Below are 25,357 nucleotides of genomic sequence, written 5' to 3'. Positions count from 1 at the left end.
CCACCACCGTCTTCCGTGTTTTTCTCTGGCTCTCCTGTCTCAACAGGGAACCTGAGAATGCAGCCGGTGATTCAGCCAGCTGACCATACAGCTGATCAGAGACCAGAGTAGCTCCAAACATCTCTATGGCCTAAGAAACCGGAAGCTACGAGCATTTTATGACTTAGATTTCGCCGGATGTAAACAGCGCCATTGGGAAATTGGGGAAGCATTTTGTCACACCGATCTTGGTGTGGTTAGATGCTTTGAGGGCAGAGGAGAAATCTAGTACCTGTCACTACCTATTGCTATCATATGGGATATTTACATTCCCTGAGATAACAATAAAAATGATTAAAAAAAAAAAAAAATGAAAGGAACAGTTTAAAAATAAGATAAAAAAGTAAAAAAATAATAAAGAAAAAAAAAAAGCACCCCTGTCCCCCCTGCTCTCGCACTAAGGCGAACGCAAGCGTCGGTCTGACGTCAAATGTAAACAGCAATTGCACCATGCATGTGAGGTATCACCGCGAAGGTCAGATCAAGGGCAGTAATTTAAGCAGTAGACCTCCTCTGTAAATCTAAAGTGGTAACCTGTAAAGGCTTTTAAAGGCTTTTAAAAATGTATTAAATTTGTTGCCACTGCACGTTTGTGCGCAATTTTAAAGCATGTCATGTTTGGTATCCATGTACTCGGCCTAAGATCATCTTTTTTATTTCATCAAACATTTGGGCAATATAGTGTGTTTTAGTGCATTAAAATTTAAAAAAGTGTGTTTTTTCCCCCAAAAAAATGCGTTCGAAAAATCGCTGCGCAAATACTGTGTGAAAAAAAAAAATGAAACACCCACCATTTTAATCTGTAGGGCATTTGCTTTAAAAAAATATATAATGTTTGGGGGTTCAAAGTGATTTTCTTGCAAAAAAAAATAATTTTTTCATGTAATCAAAAAGTGTCAGAAAGGGCTTTGTCTTCAAGAGGTTAGAAGAGTGGGTGATGTGTGGCATAAGCTTCTAAATGTTGTGCATAAAATGCCAGGACAGTTCAAGACACCCCCAAATGACCCCATTTTGGAAAGTAGACACCCCAAGCTATTTGCTGAGAGGCATGTCGAGTCCATGGAATATTTTATATTGTGACACAAGTTGCGGGAAAGAGACAAATTTTTTTTTTTTTTTTTTTGCACAAAGTTGTCACTAAATGATATATTGCTTAAACATGCCATGGGAATATGTGAAATTACACCCCAAAATGCATTCTGTTGCTTCTCCTGAGTATGGGGATACCACATGTGTGGGACTTTTTGGGAGCCTAGCCGCGCACGGGACCCTGAAAACCAAGCACCGCCTTCAGGCTTTCTAAGGGCGTAAATTTTTGATTTCACTCTTCACTGCCTATCACAGTTTCGGAGGCCATGGAATACCCAGGTGGCAAACCCCCCCCAAATGACCCCATTTTGGAAAGTAGACACCCCAAGCTATGTGCTGAGAGGTATAGTGAGTATTTTGCAGACCTCACATTTTGTCACAAAGTTTTGAAAATTGAAAAAAGAAAAAAAAATTTTTTTTTCTTGTCTTTCTTCATTTTCAAAAACAAATGAGAGCTGCAAAATACTCACCATGCCTCTCAGCAAATAGCTGAGAGGCAAATCCTTCTTTTTATTCATGCCTGATATACTGAACAGATTAACCTCACAGATGTTACACTTTTGGAAGGTTAAGAACTTGTTCTATTTCGGTCAATTGATATATATGTTGGAACCAAAATTCTGCATTCTTTTCAGGACTTACAGGAAACTTATGACCTCTCTAGGATGTATTTTTTTAGTTACCTACAAATCTGCCATTATGCACAATCTCTCAGAAACTCATTGTAATTTTCCAAACTGATATTATTTGAAAGAACGTCCTCCAAAGGTCTAATTTCCCAGATCTATAAAATCCTTATCTCTGCCCTCATTGGCACTCGTATATGACAAAGTGGGAGCAGATTCTGGGGGAAAAAGTTACCCTTGGCGGTATGGCAAGGGATATGGTCACAGGCTTCTAAAAACTCAATTTACACATCATACAAGGAAAATCAGTACAAAATTCTCTTTTCTTGGTATAAAGTGGGGAAAATAATTATTTGATCCGCTGCAGATTTTGTAAGTTTGCCCACTTACTAAGAAACAAAGGGTCTATAATTGTTATCATAGGTGTATTTTAAATGATAGAGACAGAATATCAACTAAAAATCCAGAAAAAACATGCTACAATTGTTATACAATGAGTTGCAGTTCCGTGAGTAAAATAAGTATTTGATCCCCTTCCAATCAACAATAATTCTGGCTCCCATAGACTGGCTACAGTATGTGGTACACAGATTAGTCCTGTCAATTTAAGAAGGTGCTCCTAATGACAACTCATTTTGTTTATAAAAGACACCAGTCCACAGAATCTTTCTTCCATTCAAACCTCACCATCATGGGCAAGACCAAAGAGCAGCTAGCCAATTGGTTAATAACGGCCTACGTCCTCATGCATTATCTTTACCATCTCATGTACAGGACACCATCGATCTGTTGAAGACCATGGATGGTGTGTTTGTACCTACCAATTCCTGGCTGGTCGCTGTCGATGTGGAGGCCCTCTACAACTCCATTTCCCATGATCGGGGGGGTTGGGGTTGTGGAGGGCTTCATTTCCTAGAGGAACACATCGGCAGAGCCATACAATCAATTTGTGCTTGATCTGCTTGATTTTCTCCTGACTCATAATCTGTTTATGTTTTAAAGCTCCCACTACCACCGGGTGCAGGGGGTCGCTATGGGGACCAAATGTGCCCCCTCTTATGCGAACCTGTACCTTGGGGGGTGGGAGCAAAGCATCTTTTTTTGATTGAATCAATACATGATTATAATGACAAGATCTTAATATGGAAAATCTATATCGATGATTTCTTTATGGTGTATACTGGCACTAGGGAGGAGCTGGATATATTCCTGAGGCTTTTAGAACATAATGATTTCAACCTTAAATTTACTTTAAATTGCCATCAGCAGGTTATTGATTTTCTTGATGTAAGTATTTTCATCAACAAAGACCAAAGCTTGGGCTCTACACTTTTTAGAAAAAAATCACCCGGCAATACCCTTCTCCATGCTACCAGTTCACACTCCAGTCCTTTAGTACATAGCATTCCATACAGTCGGTATTTGCGGGTTAGGAGGAACTGTACCAGAAAAGAAGACTTCAAGAGGGAAGCTAGAGCCCTTCCATTACGCCTTTTTGACAGAGGCTACAGTAAGTCCTGTCTCAAGAAGGCGTATCATCGGGCCCAATCGCATGATAGAGACAAATTAATTAATGTTAAAAATAACAAATCTCAATCTACTACCACCACTAGTTTCTTTGCTAACTGTCAGACCATTGGCATTATTTACATCATGCAATGTGACTGTGGTACCTACTATGTAGGAAAGACAAAGACCTTTCTTTCACAGGGTCAGGGACCATGTGTTCTTGATCAGTAAAAAGAGAATGGAAACCCCTATTAGTAGACACAGTGGACTACACCATGGATTTGATTTGTCTAAGGTCCATTTCTTTGCCTTGGATCATATCCCTCCACACGAGAGAGGTGGAGACATAGATAAAAAATGATTACAATGTGAGGCTAGATGGACCTATCAGTTGTCAGCTACCAAATATCCAGGCCTAAATAAAGCTATGAGCTTCAAGCCTTTTTTTTATAAAATAGGCTATAAATATATATATTTTCTATAACTCTCCCCCCCTTAGATACATCTTCTTGCTTTCGTTATGCTGCTCTTCCTCTAATACCATTGCTAGTTATGATGATATGTTTAATTTGGGTGTTTTATATGAGTATGGCATGGATTCTCACCTTGGCTATTAATGTGGAGGTCATTATATTTGTGTCAGTATTGGTATGCTTTGTTGCCACCTAAATGTTGAGCAGCAATTATGGCAGCATCTTGTCCGCTGAACAGGGTGAACCCATCAGATGACTTCAGCTGGTGGAAATACCACTTCACCTGTTTGGAGTGGAGGAACACTATAGAGACACCCCTGCTGGAACTTTTGGTAAGTGATGTTGGAGACCCCCTATGCATGGAGTTTGTCCTCCGGTTTTTTAATTTCTGCAATGCACTCTTTGTTTGTTATTTCAATTAGACATCTTTTGCTTTTAGATGGGATTTAATTTCTTTGTCAGCCTGAATATACCTCTGGCTAGTCTGCTTGGAGCTATATGCCCTTTCGCTATTTGGAAACTCTGATGCTGTGAAAATAATCTTTTACATCATATATATCTGTAAGATGATGCTACAATCTCTTGGGCATTGTCCAGATATTGATTTAAGGTAACCAAGACCCAAGTTTTTTCTACCCATTCTTATTTTCTTCCCCTTTCCATGCATTCCTTTGCCTCTCCTTTTTCACCCCTCTCCCCCTTCCCTTTCTTTTCCCCCTCCCCCACCTTTTCTCTTTGCTTTCCAGTCTCTCTCTGCTCCATTTGTTTTTTCTTTTTTTTAGGTATTTCATCAAGTTTCCGGGAGGGATTGACCCTCATTGCTGCATTGTTATACCTAATTTAAGATTGATTTAGTCTTGTTTGGTGCCCACCCTGCAAACCCCATTGTTAGACTTGATGCTCCCCTTTTCTGAACAAACATGATTTTGATCAATTTGTTTATCATACATGATAGGTGAGTTTCATCATTACTGCATATCACTGTATTTGAGTTCCACTACCACCATAGATCATTAATTAGGATGTTGTATGCCCTATGTATTATGCATTGTGTAAGTGTCTAATTTCTCTTTTATTAAAATGTATCTGTATATTATAAATTGATTTTGTTTTATTATGTTGAGCCAACAGGCATTTATCTAGCTTTATCAGCTCTATGTGCACTACATTGTTATCATGCTGTGATAATTTTATATATATTTGTCTGTATATAAGAGTCATTTGTTTACTCCTTTTTATATTTTTCGATCAATAAAATGTTTCATATTTTTTATCAAACTGTTGTTATGTCTGTGGCACCATAAAAATCCCCCTTTTCCAGTTTTCTCTATACATTTCTAAATAGGGATAAGGGAGCTGTCAAACAACGTCAGGGACAATATTGTAGACCTGCACAAGGCTGGAATGTGCTAAAAGATCATCAGCAAGAAGCTTGGTGAAGAGACAACTGTTGGAGAGATTATTTGCAAATGGAAGAAATACAAAATTACCATCAATTCCCCTCGGTCTGGAGCTTCATGTAAGATTTTGCCTCATGGGGTAAGGATGATCAGAAAAGTGAGAGATCAGCCCAGAACTACATGGGAGGAGCTTGTGAAAGATCAAGGCAGATGGGACCACAGTCACGAAACAAACCATTGGTAACACAATATGCAGCTATGGATTGAAATCCTGCAGTGGCCGCAAGGTCCCCCTCCTCAAGAAGGCACATGTACAGGCCCTTCTGAAGTTTGCCAATGAACATCTAAATGATTCAGAGAAGGATTGTGAGAAAGTGCTGTGGTCAGATGAGACCAAAATTGAGCTCTTTGGCATTAACTTGACTCGCAGTGTTTGAAAGGAGAAAAATGCTAAGACCACCATCCCTACAGTCAAGCACGAAGGTGGAAATTAGAGGTGCACCGAATGGAGATTTTGGTGCTGAAACCAAAACTGCAGGATGCACTTGGCGAAAACTGAAAATGGCAGTTTTTTAAAAATATTTATATTTTTATATATAAAATTGGATTATATTTGACTTTTTAATTAATATCAATTTAAATATGAATTTATTGTTGGCCATTATTGACAACTTTAGTGCAGGAAAAGCTCAAGAAAAATGCAGTCTGGGACCAGTGCACATCAGATGCAGCCTACCAGTGCCCAGATCACACAGAGCAGCGATCTCCCGCTGTGTAACAGAGCTGGACTTGATTTGACTGGGCAAACGGCCGCAGCAACAAAGTCCCGCCTCCTATGACACACGTCACACATTCAATTTCCCAGCATTTGATCAGTGTGCCGTCTATCACATGAGGCGGGACTTTGTTACAATGGCTGCCGAACAATTCAGCTCCATGACACAGAGGGAGATCACCACTCTGCGTGACAAGGAGGGGAGGACTATGACTGGGGCGCGCCAGGATGACACCCACGCAATGTGCGGCACCCGGGGCAGACCTCCCCCTTTTTGGCTCCATATATCCTTCCACTGATGGACTGATGGCCATTGCTGGCACTGTAGAAAAGAGCTGGGAACATTACATCATGTATATTGGTCTTGCCCCATACTTATACCCTATTAGAGGAACACCCACACTCTCATCCATCCCCTTTTTGGTTCCTGGATCCCCTTTAATCGTAAAATCTTAGTTTTGGAACTCCAACCACTACTACCTCTCACTCACGTATGTTTAATCCTGCTATATTGAATGGCCCACTTTTAACTGTTTTTGCTGTCAGTTTTCAAAAAAATATATATCAAATTTCACCTTTCTTGTACAATTTAAACCAAACAGACTCGAATTTAAAAAATTATTGACCCTGTATGGATCATTTAAAAAAAATGGACATAGAACCATAAGGCATATGCAATAATTAATTAATTGTGTGCCGTTTAGGATTGACGCATTTCACGAATGGCCCACTTCCTCAGGATCCATACCTGTTACATATGCAGCAAGTGATCCGATCTAAAAATAGGTATAACATACAATAGAATGTGGGAGACATTGACGTGACTGGCCCATATAAGCCATGTGAGGGCAGCCCAGGGAGCCACATTAATTTGCCATGGATCGCTGCCAGTTGGCTGCAGATTAATGTCCGCGTCTCCAAATCCCCCCCGTAGTCCGAACCTCACTCTACATCTAAAGGGTAAACAATACTTTTTTTTTTTCTGTCATATGTCCAACATGACATGTATGTGCCATGTAATACGGTTGTGTAATTTGGTAATACATATGTTACATGCATGTACAGTGCATACAGAAAGTATTCACAGCACTTCACTTTTTCCATATTTTATGTTACAGCCTTATTCCAAAATTATAATTCATAATTTCCCCTCTCAAAATTCTACAAACAATACCCCATAATGACAATGTGAAAGAAGTTTGAAATCTTTGCAAAAATTGTACACAAGTATTCACAGCCTTTGCCATGACACTCAAAATTTATCTCAGGTTCATCCTGTTTCCACTGATCATCCTTCAGATGTTTCTACAACTTGATTGGAGTCCACCTGTGTTAAATTAAGTTGATTGGACACGATTTGAAAAGGCACATGCCTGTCTATATAAAAAAAAGGTCCCACAGTTAACAGTGCATATCAGAGCACAAACAAAGCCATGAAGTCCAAGGAATTGTCTGTAGACCTCCGAGACAGGATTGTATCGAGGCACAGATCTGGGTAAGGGTACAGTAAAATTTCTGTAGCATTGAAGGTTGTAATGAACACAGTGGCCTCCATCATCCATAAACGGAAGAAGTTTGGAATCACTAGGACTCTTCATAGGAGTAGGCCGCCCGGCCAAACTGAGTGATCGGGGGAGAAGGGCCTTAGTTAGGGAAAAGACCAAGAACCCGGTAGTCACTCTGACAGAGCGTTAGGTCTGGAAGAAAACAGGCACTGATTATCACCTGGCCAATACCATCCCTACAGTGAAGCATGGTGGTGGCAGCATCATGCTGTGGGAATGTTTTTCAGCAGCAGGAACTAGGAGACTAGTCAGGATCAAGGGGAAGATGAATGCAGCAATGTACAGAGACATCCTTGATGAAAACCTGCTCCAGAGCACTCTGGACCTCAGAATGGGGTGAAGGTTCATCATCTTCCAACAGGTCAACAACCCTAAACACACAGCCAGGATAACAAAAAGAGTGGCTAATGGACAACCCTGTGAAAGTCCTTGAGTGGCCCAGCCAGAGCTCAGACTTGAACCCAATTGAACATCTCTGGAGAGAGCTGAAAATGGCTGTGCACCGACACTCCCCACCCAACCTGATGGAGCATGAGAGGTCCTGCAAAGAAGAATGAGAGAAACTGCCAAAAAAAAAAAAAAAAAAAAAAAGTGTGCCAAACTTGTAGCATCATACTCAAAAAGACGTGAGGCTGTAATTGGTGCCCAAGATGCTTCAAAGTATTGAGCAAAGGCTGTGAATACTTATGTAGATGTTATTTTTTCTGTTTGTTTATTTGTAATAAACTTGCAAAGATTTCAAACAAACGTCTTTCACGTTGTCATTATGGGGTATTGTTTGTAGAGTTTTGAGGAAAATAATGAATTGAATCCTTTTTGGGAATAAGATTGTAACATAACTGAATACTTTTCGGATGCACAGTATTCTATTTTTGATTGGATTTTGTATTGTAGCTACTAGTGTATGGCTAGCTTTAGGCTTATTCTGCTGAGGAAGGGGAGTGCTCTTGCACTCATCATCCATAATGAATACATCCAGAGTTAAATCAAAAGGACGTTGTTCCTCAAAGAACATGTGGATCAGGCGCTTCTTTCAAGAAAGCTCCACAGTCTAACACAGGGGTCTTCAAACTGCGGCCCTCCAGGTGTTCAGGAACTACAATTCCCATCATGCCTAGTCATGTCTGTGAATGTCAGTTTTACAATGCCTCATGGGATGTGTAGTTCTACAACAGCTGGAGGGTCGTAGTTTGAGGATCCCTGGTCTAACACAACTCAGAGGGCTCCGATAAAGCAGAGTGTCACCAGCATAACTGAATATGTATCCACAGGATACCGACCATCTGTCAAACCTTGAGCATTATAATGGGACTCTTTACTACCCAAACTTTGTGGGTTGGTTCCAAGTGGACTGCCATTATTATAGGACAGTTTGGATACTGATGTGGAAAAATCTATGGTTTCCAAACAAGTACTACATGTGGATCAGCAATATTCCCCTTTAAGAACATATTTAGGCTCTCAATGGTCCCTGTTCGAGTTAATACAATTTACCTTGTATTTTGCACCTAGGTGTAGAGCGTGATAGTCCTCCCGTATATAGGTTGTCATGTATCTAATAGAAGGGCAGGGTATTGGGGAGAATCCACATTGAGAGCCATGTTTGTACACCTTACCAGGGAGAAAATATGTTTTTCCTATGAATGGATATACGACATTGGAGCCATGGACAATGATTGAAATGAATGGACCATTTAGAGAATATTCCAGTTTCTTGCATTTGGCCCGAAAACAATCCAATATGGAGGCACGTATGTTTGAGAGTATGGATTCCAGCCTTTTAAAGAGATAAAGAGCATGAGGCCTTAAATTCCTACACTCCCACTCTAATAAAGTTAGCCCACTATTTTGCCCAGCATAGCCAAAGTACAGGTTCACTTTGAAATCTCTTCCTATGTAAAAGGCACCACTGTGGCATGAGGAGCGTTGTATCTCCATATCCAACTCTAATGATGGAACTGGTAGGTACGTTATACAGAATTTGTGGAATCTACATATAAATAAGCAAAAAAGTCACACCAGTGGCAACCAGTTTAGCAATGACAAACAAATTCATTTCTTGTACATTAGGTTTATTACATCCACAGACAGCAGGAAGACATGTAATTTGTAAAAAACAAAAACAAACAAAAAAAAAAAAACAAAACAACCCCCCCCCCCCACACACCTAATAAAATATTATAAACAAGGATAAAATAAAGAATATTTACAAGATGAGGACAAGAAAACATTAAAAATAGAGGGACACAGGAATTTTGTCCACATGGACATGGACAAATTAGAATTACAGCAGTTTGTCAAACATGTCAAACACTCTAGAGATAAAGACTTTGTACACTAGAGAAACACAAGTTTCAGTGCAACAAGTTTAGAAAGATACAGCATTGGTAGTTATTGGGGAAGTGATCGGCAATGTTAAAAAGGTCAGGCATATACTTTAACCCCAAATACCAAATATAGAACAAAATAAAAAAAGCTCCCATGGAAGTTTCAGTGTGATAGTTGACTTGACCTTATTCCGTTTTTTTCTCTTTCTGTTTCAGAAGTTTGTTTATTTCCCGCTTTCCCATTCCTACAAACTTTGTAATAACTCCATGTTTGTTCAGACCAGGTAGCAAAAGTGCACAACTCACTGAAAAGAAGGCAGAATTTTTTTTATTAATATACTTCTCATTACAATAGCCACCATATCTTCTATATAAAAACATAAGCAATTTCTCATAAGCTACCAGCCCTCCAAACTGTGAAGAACCAAAATCATTAGTCACTGCAAGGTGTATGGTAAATCTAGGAATTTCATTTCTGGGGGCCAATTTACACTGCTGATACAGTACAATTGCTGGCTAGCCAGAGTGATTCAGCACTCCGGCTGTTTTGCGTTGCAGGCTGGCCAGGGGGCAGTGTGAGACACGATCCAGGGCACGACTCCTTTTGCTTTGTTTCAACTTTATTTGAAGGGTACAAAACGTACACTTCATTCACCGCAAAGTGAAACAGTACAAGTGCGATTTGGGCCGGTGCGCTGAAATGAAATTCAGCGCTAGGCTGTGTTGCAGTGTGAATGGGACACATAGGAAACAACTGTTTTCTGTGTGTCCCTGCAGTTACAGGTGGTTTACCATGCGATAAAACGTCTGTCACCACATATGTGAATTGGCCCTTACTTGCTAGAATAGCCTGAACCACTGAGGTGTACCCATCTGCCAGTCATTGCCAGCAAATGCATCCAATTCCCTACATAATTTAGGACCCATTCAGACTACGTACTGTGTTAACATACACCTACTTTGAAGAATGTTGCATTATAGCATCCCACTCATTAAAGTACACGTAAAAACAAAAACCTTTGTTAATGTATCATTACATTCAGTCTGTGCTTCCTTTGTGCCTTTCTGATGCTTTATGGTCACTGCAAGTCTATCAGGCAGGGTCTGTGAATAAAGTATAGTTGTTGGCAGCCATACATCATGCCTCTCGCACAGTCACCAACATCAGGCAGCCACAAACCATGTTTTGACTCAGAGTTGTAATGAATAGCAACCACTTCCAGAAAACTCATACATAAATTAGTTAGCTGCTCTAAGCCATGCTCACCTAATAAGTAACAAGCAGAGCTCTGACTTAGGAAAATGTGTAAAAGATATACCCAACATCACAATATATGTTAAAGTGGTTGTAAAAAGGTGAAGGTAAGGTTAAAAAAAAAAAAAAAAAAAAAAAAAAAAAAAAAAAAAACCCCTTCTGTTCACAGGATCACCTCCTTATGCTTACCTGGGCCAATTTTTAACTTGGCACTGTGTCAGAGAGCAGCGGCGTGCACCATCACACGACAGAAAGGCAACAGGGGGAATCATTGGCTCTTGATGCTGTCAATCAAATCCTGTGACGAGGGAGTGGGGCTGAGCCTCACTGTGTCTATGAACACAGACAACACATCTTAGGATTGAGCCCAGAGGTGTGCTAGGGTGGCACACCGAAAAAAAAAGGAGAAGCCAGGAGCGCCAGCAAGGGAACCTGAGAAGAGGAGGATTGGGGCTACTCTGTGCAAAACAATTGCACAGAGCAGGCAAGTATAGGTTTTTTTTTTTTTTTTTTTTTTTTTTTTAAAACAAACAAGGTTTACAATCACTTTAGGTAACAAAGTGAAACAGAACTCAAAAAGTAAAGATTTGCTGTTATAGGGAACATCTAGAAGGGTTAATTGTGCCCAAGCAGTACCTTGAAAAAGGACATGCTAGGCGTTTATTCTGATATGCATGAATTAAATCTACCCTATGCGAGTATGTTTGCTTACAATAAACCAGAGGTTTGAAATAGTGTTATGCTACACGCAGTGTGTTTTTTCCCCCATCTGATTTCATGGTCCTTATTTAATGATGTACGGAGACGGATATTGGCCAAATAGCTTTGATGCAAGTGTCCTAGGAGCTCTGAAGCAGGTACCCTGTGGTTCCCTCTATTTGTAAAGGGGTTAGACAACATGGTAAGGTGTTTAGCTCTCGGTGGTGGTGTAGGATTGTTCACTGTGTGCTGAAACTACTTTTAGTGCCGGTTCACACTACTGCGCTGTGAATTTGTTCCGTTTTTTTTGTCCTGTGTGAGGTGCGATTTTAACGCAAATTTCAGGAGTTGGTCATAGCTGCGATTGATGTTCTAGCCAATGGAAATCAGAATGGGAGGAAAAAAAAAAAAAAAAAGGGTGTTAACTTCCTGTGTATTTCCTGTTTTTTGTGGAGAGTAGTGTGGTGGAATTCGCACATATCTGAACCAACAATGCGATTCCAGAACGATTTACATTGATGTCTATGGAGGCTAAATTCGCAACGCAATGCTATAAACTCGCACAAGACCCTTTTTTTATAGCCTCGCATTCGTAGAGGAATCGCAACGCATGTATGTGAATGACAGTCATTGAAAACAATGACTTTATGGATGACATGCGAATTTAGAATGTTTTTGACGCATCACATTCGTTATGAACTTGCATCAGTGTGAACCGGCACTTAAGATAATATATCATTTCTTTTTGAAGTGTGATGCATAATGCATAGAATGTGATTATTTTTTTAAATAAATTTGTAATGGATTATAATCACAGTAGAGCTGCACAATTAATCGTTAAAAAAATCGTGATTCAACCCCCCTGGCGATCTCTACTGCAGAGTTTGCAGATTCTTCCATATAACAAGTGGAGAGACTTATCTGCTCACTCAGCTGTCAAAAGAAAACATCCTGGCAGTCTGCCAAGTTTTTAACATAAAACATTGTAGTTTTGACAGCGGACCTGAACGGGCGCTCCATGTTAGCCTATGGAGCGAAGGATGTCAGCGGAGACATGTCTGCTGACATCGGACCACGTCCGATCCGCTAAAAGCAGACGGATGGCCCTACGTCCAGAGCAGTCGCTGGCGGATCGGGTGAGAGCTGACGAAAAGAGACATGCTGTCCGTTTTCATCCGATCCCTCCATAGGCAGCAGCGGCGCCTGACAAGCCCCTCCCCGCTCAGTAAGCGGAGAGGGACCTGTCATCCGCCGGCTCAGCGGAGATCAACGGACTGATCTCCCGCTGAGCCGCCGTGTGAGAATGAGGCCTTACATAACATTAAGGCCCCTTTCACACGATCGGACCATTCAGGTCCGCCTGTCAGTTTTGAAGGCGGACCTGAACGGGCGCTCCATGTTAGCCTATGGAGCGACGGATGTCAGCGGAGACATGTCCGCTGACATCCCACCCCGTCCGATCCGCTAAAAGCAGATAGATGGCCCTACGTCCAGATCCGTCGCTGGCGGATCAGATCAGGTGAGATCTGATGAAAACGGACATGCTGTCCGTTTTCATCCGATCCCTCCATAGGCAGCAGCGGCGCCTGATAAGCCCCTCCCCGCTCAGTGAGCAGAGAGGGACCTGTCATCTGCCGGCTCAGCGGAGATCAACGGACTGACGGGGGGGGGGGGGGAATCAGCTGCAAAAAAAAAAGACAACAGGCAATACTAGTGACTAATACTTTGCTCTTGTCTGCCTTTTTTGGGCACAGATTCCAGAGTTCAGTTCCTCCTCAACAATCAATGTCCACGAATCATAGTGGACACTGGCATATAATATAGCACCACTAGTAATCTACAGATATGTAGAAAATGTTCTACATATACAACTATGCAATTCATGTGTCTAAAGAGTTCCAATCCAAGTAAAAATGAGTGCAGCCCTTAAATAAAAGGGCAAACATGCAAATAGTCTCCACGGTTTAGGAACCACAGTAACCCCTCATCGACCGTAGTGGACTCTAAACATTCAGAGTCACTATGCACTTGTATGGGAATATTCTGGTCTCAGGTTCTGCATTCCTCAATTCTGCTTCACACCTTGTGTTCCTACACTGTGGAGACCATTTGCACTTTGAGCCCACGTTCACACTAGCGTGATCTCAGAGATCGCATGTGATTCGCACCCGCACTGCAGGTGCCAATCACATGCGATCTCTGAGCAATGCAAGTTCAGCCACACAGTTGTATGGCTGAACTCGCATTGGATTCGCACAGAAAATAGGGCAGGGACTTGTTTTTCCCCACATTAGAATTGCATCGCATGGGTGTTCTCACATATGCGATCCAATTCCTGTGCGAGTTCACAGATTGCACTGGGAACTAAACTGGGGGTGTCCTTAACTTTGTTAAAGACACCCCAGCGGTTCGCACAAGGCAGTGTGAACTGCCTGCGGGATAGGAGTGATGCAGGAAACCGCCTCTAATCGCGCTGGCTCCCATATCGCATCAGAGTGAACCTACTGTAAAGGACTGCATTAATTTTCACTTGGATTGGACTTTGAACTGAATAGTTGTATATGGAGAATATATTTAAGGAAGGACAGTGCTATGTATCTGTATATTACTATTTATGAAGGGATTTGTTATTATTGTTATTTAAAAACCCATTTATGGTATTCACTAGAGTGGCCGCATAGTGGGTATATAAAAATAATTAAATATAGCACTACTGTTGACCAGAAAAAAAGGACAAATTGACTGGGTAAAGGCTACTTTCAGAGGTGGGGCACTAATTGCTACAATGTGCTGTCTGTGCTGGGGAAACGTACGCTATATCTATAAGCAAAGCAAGAGATTTGAATACTTGTATTTCAGAGGCCTCAAAGATTTAATAAACTGTTTGCTGTTGTGCTTTGAACTGAATATCTAAACCCAAATACAGGAAAATACTTACCTATAAGATAGGTGAGGAAGAGGTTATGAACTTGCTGGCCAATCCAAGCTACAACAGCAAGAGCTGTGATCATAGACATAAAATACTAAAAAAAAACAAAAAAAAACAAACAATCAAAAAAAATTACTGGGGTCATATGGCCAACATACCTTTAAAATCATACTGATTTACATAGATGAACTGCACAAGTTTAAAATTAAACTTCAGGCAGATCTATAAAAGACAAGTTAACCCCACCACTAACTTTAAATATGTAATATATTAAAATATTCACTAGAGATAAAAAAAAAAAAAAAAAAGGAACTTTTTTTTCTAGTGGATATAAAAAGTATTTACAGACAGAAATAGCACAAGGGAGAGAGTCATTCTTGACATTGGCCTTCTGTAGTCAGCCAGACAGCAGCATGCTAGCTGGAAGTGGGAGGGGCAGCACTGTAAGCCAATCAGAGCTCTATTGCTTCGCACAGTGACCTCACCGAACCTCCCCACTATCCAAAACATCAAGAAAAAATAAAATATATGTTTTGCCTAGAGATAAACTTTAAAGCTGAACTCTATGCATGGTCTTTATTGCAAACTTACCTCAGCCCAGCTTGGCATACAAGTATGCATCTTTTATACCTGAAGGGCCACTGGAGAAGCCGATATATCCCTGTAGTAACTAGACATTACCCCTGAGGCAGCCACAATCTTCTGGGTCCTGTGTCAAGTGGCTTCTCGTGACATCACCACCCCATCCAATCAGAGAATGGCCTGTATACATTCCTGAGCCAGTGACCCCCCTGAGGTCAGTGTGCAAAGGGTAAATCACAGGACCTGGAAAATTCTTGCCATCACTGTAGTATTTTGGCAGCTAGTACAAGGATTGTTAGCTTCCTCAGGAATAAGATAAGCATACTTACATTGATTCAAGCTGAACCAATGTAAGTATGCAATAAAGATCATACATGGGATTTCAGCATTAAGGAATAATGCCAATAAGCATTTTGGAACTCTTTGATGGTGCAAAAACTCTACAATAAGTTATCTGAATTTTGTTCTGAGTTTTACAAAAATCCTATGACTTACATTAGAGTAAACTATATCCTTACCATCTTGGGCTTTTCTTCCTTCAAGACAAAGAGACGGCTCCACCAGCCAATAATCCTGCGTCGGGTTTTCACAAGGTTGCTGCAGATCTCATGCAGCCTCTGCTGCTGCTCAGTGGTCCTACAAAATGCAACAATCAAGAAATTGTCAGAATTCCTGAACCTGTAAACAATTTAAAAAGAACTACATCCTACAGCAAACTAATAAAACCTAGAAAATGTACGCTTTCCCAGTGGAATGTAGACAAAGACTGATCATGCTCTTGGTCTTTTTTTCTGTCTGGGATTTCAGTGGTAAGAACTCCCTAATTCCTGGAATGACTTAAAGGGGTTGTAAAGATGTTTTTTTTTTTTTTTTAAAATAACAAACATGTCATACTTACCTTCACTGTGCAGCTCGTTCTGCACAGAGTGGCCCCGAACCTGGTCTTCTGGGGTCCCTCGGCGGCTGTTTCAGCTCCTCCCCGCAAGCATTTACCACCTTCATGCGAGCTCCCTCGCACGGTGGTGAGTGCTTGCGGGCGCGCTCCCGTGATACAGCCGGCGGCTATAGCCGCTCGCTGTATCACTCGGCCCCGCCCCCCGGCGCGCCGCGTCATCGGATGTGATTGACAGCAGCGCGAGCCAATGGCTGCGCTGCTTTCAATCCATCCACTGCAGCCAATCAGCGACCAGGCTGAGCTGCAATGAAGCTGACGAGGACGAGGAGCGAAGATTCGAGGCGTCAGGTAAGTAAAACGGGGGGGGCTGGGGCGGCGGTACTGTCAAAAGTTTTTTCACCTTAATGCATAGAATGCATTAAGGTGAAAAAATTTTTACCTTTACAACCCCTTTAAAAGCCAAGCTTGTTTTTGGGGGGGGTGGGTTCCTTTTATCAATAGCCTATGTAGCTTCTACAGAAATATCAAGACTCCACTAGAACAAGATGCTCTAACTTAAAAAGCCTAAGGGCTATTTGTGCATACAAGTCAAATGGAGGACCGCATGTAACCACCTCTACGGTACCCTATCCAGATAGTACAAAGTACCCAAGGCTCAGGTATGGCCGAGAAAAGCCCATGGCATGCCATTGTGCTCGGCTATCCTGTTTTCCCTGCACTCCCTTCTGTATAGCCCAACATAGAGCCCTCCCTGGTTGTCCTGCCTTCATCGGTTCTCCCTTCTATATACATTGTAGTCCACCACAGAGCCTTCAATGGTGCTTGGCCGTTCTGTGTTCACCTGCTCACCCTCCTGTACAGCCCAGCACCCACCCTTGTGTTTGGCTATCCTGTCTTCACCTGGTTTCCCTGCAAGCACACTGGAGCAGATAAACACTGCCTAGGACAGATGTCATCCAGCCACTCACACACCTATCTGTCACCACTGTGTGACTATTAACCTGGTTCCAGTTATCCTGCTCCCTCTCTGCCACCAAGCCACTTCTGCAGCACCAGCTCAGAATCTGACAGAACACTTTTAATACTGTGTGGATGATTTACTAAAACTGAAGAGTGCAAAATCTGGTCCAGCTCTGCATAGAAACCAATCAGCTTCCAGCTAATTAAACAAGCTGAAGTTAGAAGCTGCTTGGTCACTATGCACAGCTGCACCAGATGTCGCACTTTTCAGTTTTAGTAAATCAACCCCTGTTTTTGCTGGAGTTACAACAGACTCAGACCTCAGTGGCCACTCACTGGTAGCTTAAAGATCACTATAGGTTTCTAACTCTACAGTGCGATGGATCTGGCAGCCAGCCATTTCAATGGGCAATGTCTTACAAAGATCTAATATATTCTCTAAAATGTTTGCATGTCCATAGGCTGGTGACAACAGCAGTAATGATTAATCACTGGTTGGCCTACTACAGCTGTGCTGGTGGGTTTGTGGGAGTCTCAGCAGCAAATACCAGGCAAGTAATGAAACATGCGCAACCCACCCAAAGAAATTCAGAGTTCCATGTTAGAGAAGGTCTTTAACAAAAGTTAGACAATGCTTTTAAACATGAAAATTCATGTGCTCTTAACCTTTAACAACTGCACTGAGCTAAAGATTGCATGTAGTTATATTACTTTTATCAAAGCATATTACGATGGCAGAAGAAATACAAACCATGTGTTGGAGCCAAAAATTCTGGGAGCCAATGTGGGGACAAGATAGTCAGCCAGACATAGGCACATAACGAAACACGATACACCAGAAAGAACGGAAGGATCCAGATAATAGATCAGCCTATAAAAAGGATACAATGTACAGTAAAAAAAAAAAAAAAAAATATTTGTTCAGAAATGTATTGCCGAGAACATTCATTGAATGGATTAAGGATTTTTTGAACCAAGGCATTTTAATTTGATTAAAAACAGCCAAGGCAAGGCTTGCAAACTACATATTCTGTGCTCCAAAGACCAATCGTTTAAATCAGGGTTCCATGGAACACCAGGGTTCCTCCTGAGGTTGCTAGGAGCAAAGAGCAATTTCTAACTCTCAGATAAGTTCCCACTGACACCATTGATTTTTTTTTTTTAGCCATCTGTAAGGGGGTAATTATTCCCAATGACTACAAGTGTAAGGAGCATTCTTCCCACTGACCATCACACTAATGTATCAAGAGTTGTAGATATAGTAACTTTTAGCAGGGGTTCCCTGAGACCAGAAAGCTATTTTGAGGGTTCCTCCATGTAGAAAAGGTTGAGAAAGGCTGATCTAGATGTTGAAAATGGGTCACACCAAGCAGACACATCTAAAGTGCCTACTCCCTCAAAAGGTTGTAATTATGAAATTTAGGCCACTTTCACACTGAGGCGCTTTACAGGCACAATAGCGCTAAAAATAGCATCTGTAAAGCACCTCTTCTTACACTTCAATGCGAAAGCCCGAGGGCTTTCACACTGGAGCGGTGCGCTGGCAGGACGCTTAAAGTCCTGCAAGCAGCTTCGAGGCGCAATAGGAGCAGTGTACACACCGCTCCTAAAGCGCCCCTGCCCATTAAAATCAATGGGCAGCGCCGCATTGGCGCCTTTTACCCTTTTTCGGCCGCTAGCGGGGGTTAAAAGTGCCCTGCTAGGGGCTAAAAAGTGCAGCTAAAATGACAGTAAATCGCCGCTAAAAATAGCAGTGCTTTACCGCCAGCACGGCTCAGTGTGAAAGTGCCCTTAAGCATTTGCAAATTATAACATATAAAATATTATGTGTATGGAGTAGACTTCCATCTTCTGTTTCAGAACAGTAAAGGCACCTGCTGAGAAGACAGGATATGACCTAACCATATGGCGGATCCCGGTGCTGAAATCACAGGGGTCATACTTCAGTTGGCTCTCTAGAGCAGGGGAAGGCAACCTTGGCCCTCCAGCTGTTTTGAAACTACAAGTCCCATGAGACATTGCAAGACCCTGATAAATCACAGGCATGACTCCTAGAGGCAGAGGCATGATGAGATGATTAGTTTCACCACAGCTGGAGTGCTGAGGTTGCCTACCCCTGCCCTAGAGGAAACCTGTGTTGACAGAATATATAGGCTGCCACAGCTAACCTCTCCTGCTATAAATGCTAGTGGTTTCAGTCACATTGATTCAATGACTTTTAGATTATTGTTTGTATCTGTTGAGTAATAAAAAGGTGACTACAGAGTTAAAAAGGTATACTTTTTTTTTTGTAAAGTGGGAGAACTTTGTTGGCTTATTTTTTAGGTCTTGTTTCCATTTTGCAGATTTTCCCTTACTTTCCCATCTGGTAAAACATCATCCCCAGAAAAGAAAGTGACAATAAATCACTAACAGAGCCTCAGACAGCAGTATAAACTGGCAGGGATATAAAAAAAAAAAAAAAAAACACCAAACACACTTCCCTGTTTTACCCAGAACCAGAAAATAGGGCATAAATTACAGTATGCTTAAATTTCACTCTGAAATTCTTTACTGCAAGCTGTGAGAAACCCAGGTAACAAGAATACCCACTTTCCCAGCTCCCCTGGCAACCTTAAAATGGTCAATTATGCCCTTTTAATTCAATTATCATCCAAATTAAGGCTCTAAAGCATCTTTTACATGGGCGGCAGACTCTACTGCTGTCTGAAAAGCGATCTGCAGTGGATCATTTTTCAAACCACAGTTGACAGCTGGTTCACAGGCATTTAGGAAGCGATACTGCTGCCTTCTGAATGCCCATTCTCTTATATTGCACTACCATAACTGCATTTGGAATGCGGTTTTAGCACAGCTCCACCTAGTTTAACAAGTGGTACTGCCTGTCAAACTTAACAAGCAAAGTTAAATTTGCAGTACCAGCAATATTAAATCACCCTTCCGGCTACCACGTAAATTTAGAGGTAGCGGGTGCTAAAAATTGCAGATCACCTGTTTTTACTGCTCCTCTGCCTCTAGTGTGAATGAAGCCTACCTTTCAATTTGCAATACTTTTGTCTATATAAATATTTCACATTGATTGCATAAGCAGATTCTTTATGTATACACTTACAGGAAGATAAAAGATACTGTTCCCATTATAGCAGCTGGAAACCATGGCTTCTCCCAGCGAAGGACACGATCTGAAAGCAGGACCACTTCACCCCATCCATGAAAATGCTCCTCCAGGCTAGCAGTCTCTGCAGCCTGCAATAGATAGTTTGTAGTTATCCCAGTGGACCTTCAAGAATATTGTAATAAAAGCTGCTCGGAAAATCTTTACCAGCCAATTAGTGCTACCCAAATATGCATGGCTCCGATTCACGTCAACAAACTGTCAGCTAAAGACTTTCCACTGCTGATTGCACAGTGATCTAAGCATGTGGTAAAGTAATGCTGGTCTGGTAAGGTTACCGAAGAGCGTCTCTGTGGTGCCAGATAGCTGCACAGGCAAGTATAACCTGGCACAGTACAGGGAGCAGTGAATACAACAGGTTTTCCTGCGGACACCCATTAAAAGGCAAACAGTTCACTTTGAATGTATAATTGATGGCAATGCACCACAATGGACATAGCATTAACATCTTGTGTTGTTGCATGCTACAGGCAGGTGATTCCTTTACTGTGCAGTTAGATTAAAAGGTATAATATATCAAAAAATGTAGATTAAAAAAGGTATGGCAATGCACATATACTATTTGTTAGTGTTCGGTTTTAAAAACACAATCAAACATTGCCACACAAAGGAGGTGTAAATGGGCTCCCAATGCTGCAGCTGAACAACTGCAGAAAGAAGGCTGCAAGCAATGTTGCTTTAATTTATTAGAAAAAAAAAATAGTTTTAGGGATAGAGTGTACAGTAATGTGCAAAAAACTGTAATCTGACAGCATCCTATATATCAGGGATATGCTATTAGGGGACCTCCAGCTGTTGCAGAACTACAAGTCCCATGAGGCATAGCAAGACTCTGACATCCACAAGCATGACACCCAGAGGCAGAGCATGATGGGACTTGTAGTTTTGCAACAGCTGGAGGTCCGCTAATTGCTTACCCCTGCTATATATCAATAGAGAAAAAGATATGTGCACATGGTGCACCAAAAACCCTTTGTGGACTATGGAGGCAGAAACACATGAAACTAGGTCATTACAAAGAGTTGATTTTTATTGAAGGAACATCTGCTATCTAAAAAAAAAAAAAAAAAAAAAAAGAAACCCAGTCCTAATAAAATGACATTACGTCAAAACATGATACATGTGTTGACATCATGGTTGAATAGTGCTCAAAATACCATAAGCATCTAAAAGGCTGCCGATACTGGAGACCAGATTCAGCCCGTATGAATTAATTTGATGAGACCCAACATGTTTTGGACTTGTAGTGGGTAGAGAGACAGACATTTCCCCCCCCCCCCCCCCCGCCCCCCTCTCTCTCTATCAATCAAGTTACATATAAAGAAAAAACATTTAACAAAATGTAAAGTCACAACTTCAGTACACAATGGTAAAGTCTACTGCTAATGCTTACAATGATCAACTAAAAAGGGGCACAAAGGAAATACATAAAACCAGGCTGCATCCTGCTAGGGGAAATGGCTTTGAGGTACCATCAAGAAGGGCGTAGGGTGGCGTGCAGTAGGTGGCAAAGCATGCGTTCACAAGGACCCTAGTGGGGCATATACACCCCTGTAACACCGGCCTAGAGTAATATCTGTAATCAAATAATATAACGGTGGAAGGAAGTATACTGATCCCATTTAACCCAGAGGCAATGGTGGAGCTCTGGGTCGGTGTCACAGGGACATATGCCCCACTAGGGTCCTTGTGAATGCACGCTTTGCCAACTACTCCATGCCACCCTACACCCTTCTTGATGGTACCGCACAGCCATTTCACTTAGCAGCATACGAGCCCATATGAAATAGGCTCAGGTACGTATTAGGGGGGTTGCTGCACAATTAATCGTTAAAAAAAAAAAAAAAAAAATTGTGAGCGGGGGCGTGGCTACGCGAGGCATGCAGTAGGACATGTTTGAGTGAGCTCCGCCGTGTATCCTGCCTAATCCTGTCTCAAGCACCGCCATCCTTCACTGCACCATCCCGGGACTGCCTGCACTAGCTACCGCAGCTACTTTACAATACCCGGCTGGGTATATTTTGGAGCGGCCATGTCCAGGAGAGGAATGGGAGCCAAATCCCTGACAGACACTCCCGGCCATGATGGCGGCCTCCCGCCTCGTTCGGCGAAAGAGGCCGCGCAACAGCTGTTCAGCAAGAGCCTTGCCTCAAAAGACCTGGCACCCTCTCAGCAGCTGGACTCGGGGGGGATGAGCATAGCGATCCAGAGATGGGATCTATGGATGGCATCCCCAGGCTCCTGGATGAAAACCGGGCCTCGCTACAAGTAAGTGCTAGGCCGCAGGCCTCCATTATGGCAGCAACACCACCTCAGTGCGCAGCTGACCCAGAGCCCACATTACAGGACATTTTTACTACTGTGACTACTTTTACTTCCTCTATTGCTGATCTGACAGGGGAGGTAAAGGGCATGAAGGTGGAGATATCCCTGGTCAGGCACTATATGCAGAAGCTGCGGGAGCGCACATCTGCCCTGGAAGGTCGCCTTGGCACATTGGAGGATGAATGGCAGCCACTGCAAAGAGATGTTAGTCACATACAATCCGTGGCTACCGCTAAGACATGGAGAACCGTTTACGTAGAAAATATATTCGCGCGGTGGGTATCCCAGAGCGGGTGGAGGGTAAGAACACAGCAGCTTTTATTGAAGCATGGCTTACAGACACCTTCGGCCGAGATGCTTTTTCACCTAGGTTTGCTGTAGAGAGGGCGCACAGGGTCCCTGCAAGACCCCCACCACAGGGTGCTCCACCAAGGCCCTTCTTGTTCTGCCTCCTGAACTACAAAGACAGGGATGCCATCCTGAATAAGGCCAGGGCTGCTGACACACTTAAAATTGATAAAGCAAAAGTCTCCCTGTTTCCTGACTTTTCTGCAGAGGCAACGATCCAAGTTCATAGACATTAAAACGGAGGCTACGTGATCTAAGTGTTCAGTATTTCATGCTCTATCCTGCAAAATTGAAGGTCATCGCCAACAGCAACTCACATTTCTTTGATAATCCTAAGGCTGCAATGCACTGGCTCGACGGAGAGGCAGCTTGCACAGCAACCGCCTTAGCAGTACTGGGACATTTACAGATGTTTACAACCCTTTTCAAAAGGTGCTTTTGATGATCCTTAGACAATCAGTGGGGACGGCTCATGCAGTCTGACACCATTATGCCACACAGAGCCTTGTTTAGTTATTTTCTCTGTGCTCTGAGTTAGCTGACATGAGCAGACTATTGACCTCACAGCTGCTATTGAGCCCCCACACGATGGTCCTGCGAGGACTGGCCCCGCTATCTGTCTGGGGATGTTTTTTTTGTTTTATTCTGGGCCCTGTTGGCCACAGAATGTGTTGACTTATTCCTTACCAATGTGCTCCTCTCTCCCCTTGTCACTTATTTTTCTGCAGGAAATACATTTGAAGTTTTAAATGCTGCTGTCCATACTTCACACGTTCACTGGGTGGTGCAAGAACACTGTCCTTAACTGCTTGGTAACGTGGTTAAACTCAGGCTCATCTTACATGCATACTTATTTCAGGTTTGCACTGTTAGCTACGGTGTGTATGTTATTTGGATTGGGTAAGGCTCTCTGGTTATCTATCTCTATCTATATCTATCTCAGTTTTTTTTTTCCTCCCCAATGGCTGATGTAACCAATACGGGTATGTTATTCATGTCATGGAATGTCAGGGGTCTACGGGATGAGGTCAAAAGAAATGCAATGTTTAAATATTTTGATAGACTGCAGCCCCAGATAATATGTCTCTAGGAAACGCACATGCAGCCTGATTCGGTCCACCTGATGCACTCTCGCAAATATCCAACACAATTTCACTCCACGCATTCCTATTATTCTAGGGGAGTTAGTGTGTTGATCTCTGCTACTATTTCCTTTGAGTGCATTCAGCAGAGGGTGGACAGAGAGGGCAAATATGTTTTCTTGCAATGCAAGCTCAATGGGCTAATGTGTATTATTGCTGCAATATATATTCCCCTGCCATTTTCGGTGGCTCATCTTAGAAGTCTGGCACAATTTATAGCTCTGTTCCCGGTAATAGCCCTGGGTGACTTTAATAATACTCTGGGCTTGCGCCTGGACAGAATGCCTTTGGCAACCAGAACGGTGAGACTGACAGCGGGAAAGACGGCTTTTGCCCTCTCTGCTCTCTAAAATGGGGCTCCATGATGTGTGGCAGAGAGGCATGCTGATGACAGATGTTACTCATGTCATTCTGTCACGTATGATGGACTTTCTCGTATTGACTTGGGGCTGGGGAACGAAGCGCTAATGCAGCATGTGAGGGACTCAGCATATGAGCCGCATCTCTTATCTGATCACTCTCCATTCTGGGTATGGTTGGATGTTACGGTTGTGTCGGGCAACCCGTTGTGGAAAGTGAATCCCTTTTGGCTGACCTTGTTCCAGTCTCCCGATGGGGTCACGGGTGCTCTGCGGGAGTTCCTGCAATTTAATGGGGGATCTGCTAGTGCAGCTGTGATATGGGATTAGTTCGCTCAAGGCATTTTTGAGGGGATGCCTTGTCAGAGAAATCACTGGCATCAAAAACCCTTCCAGGGAATTGGAAGATAGAGTGCGGGATGAAATGAGAGCTAGAGAACAGGCATTGGTTGCCGACCCTTCCCAATCTAACCATGACTCTTGGACTGAGGGGCAATCTCTGTACAACTGTTCTGCTGTTCACAGAGGAGAAGAGACGATGCTTTCCCCAGCAGAGCTACTTTGAGGAAGGGGAAAACACCGGCCATTTTCTGGCTCTTGTAGTCAGGGAGCAGCGGGATTCCTCTAACATTTTAGCTATACGGGCGGAAACTGGGGAGACACACACTCTCAATTCTGATATTTTAAATGATTTTCATCGGTTCTAACACGATTTATATATTTCCCAAAACTTGTTATGCTCCATCGGACCTGGCTAAGTTCCTACAATCTTGCCCCTTTCCCCAGCTTTCTGAGGCTGATAGGGATCTGCTAAAGTCTCCAATCACTCTGACAGAACTGGCGGATGCCTTGGACAAGGCTCCGCATCACAAATCCCCTGGCTCG

At 42.5% G+C, this 25,357-nt stretch overlaps 1 protein-coding gene across 1 annotated transcript in view; it reads right to left on the bottom strand.

Annotated features, from left to right (window-relative positions):
* Positions 1-9,713: 9,713 nt before the first annotated feature.
* ARL6IP1 (ARL6 interacting reticulophagy regulator 1) overlaps positions 9,714-25,357 on the bottom strand; it is a 43,303-nt gene continuing 27,659 nt past the window's right edge. The window contains exons 2-6 of the mRNA XM_073591122.1: positions 20,236-20,369; positions 17,875-17,994; positions 15,787-15,904; positions 14,696-14,780; positions 9,714-10,108 (exon numbers count right to left, since the gene is read on the bottom strand). Coding sequence (XP_073447223.1) covers positions 9,990-10,108; positions 14,696-14,780; positions 15,787-15,904; positions 17,875-17,994; positions 20,236-20,369 — 576 coding nt within the window. The 3' untranslated portion in view covers positions 9,714-9,989. The remainder of the gene's footprint in view (positions 10,109-14,695; positions 14,781-15,786; positions 15,905-17,874; positions 17,995-20,235; positions 20,370-25,357) is intronic.

This window comes from Aquarana catesbeiana, linkage group LG06, assembly GCF_042186555.1.
Source record: "Aquarana catesbeiana isolate 2022-GZ linkage group LG06, ASM4218655v1, whole genome shotgun sequence".
Classification (NCBI taxonomy): Eukaryota; Metazoa; Chordata; class Amphibia; order Anura; family Ranidae; genus Aquarana; species Aquarana catesbeiana.
Note: the sequence above shows the minus strand (reverse complement) of the source record. Positions and strands in the feature narration are given on the sequence as shown.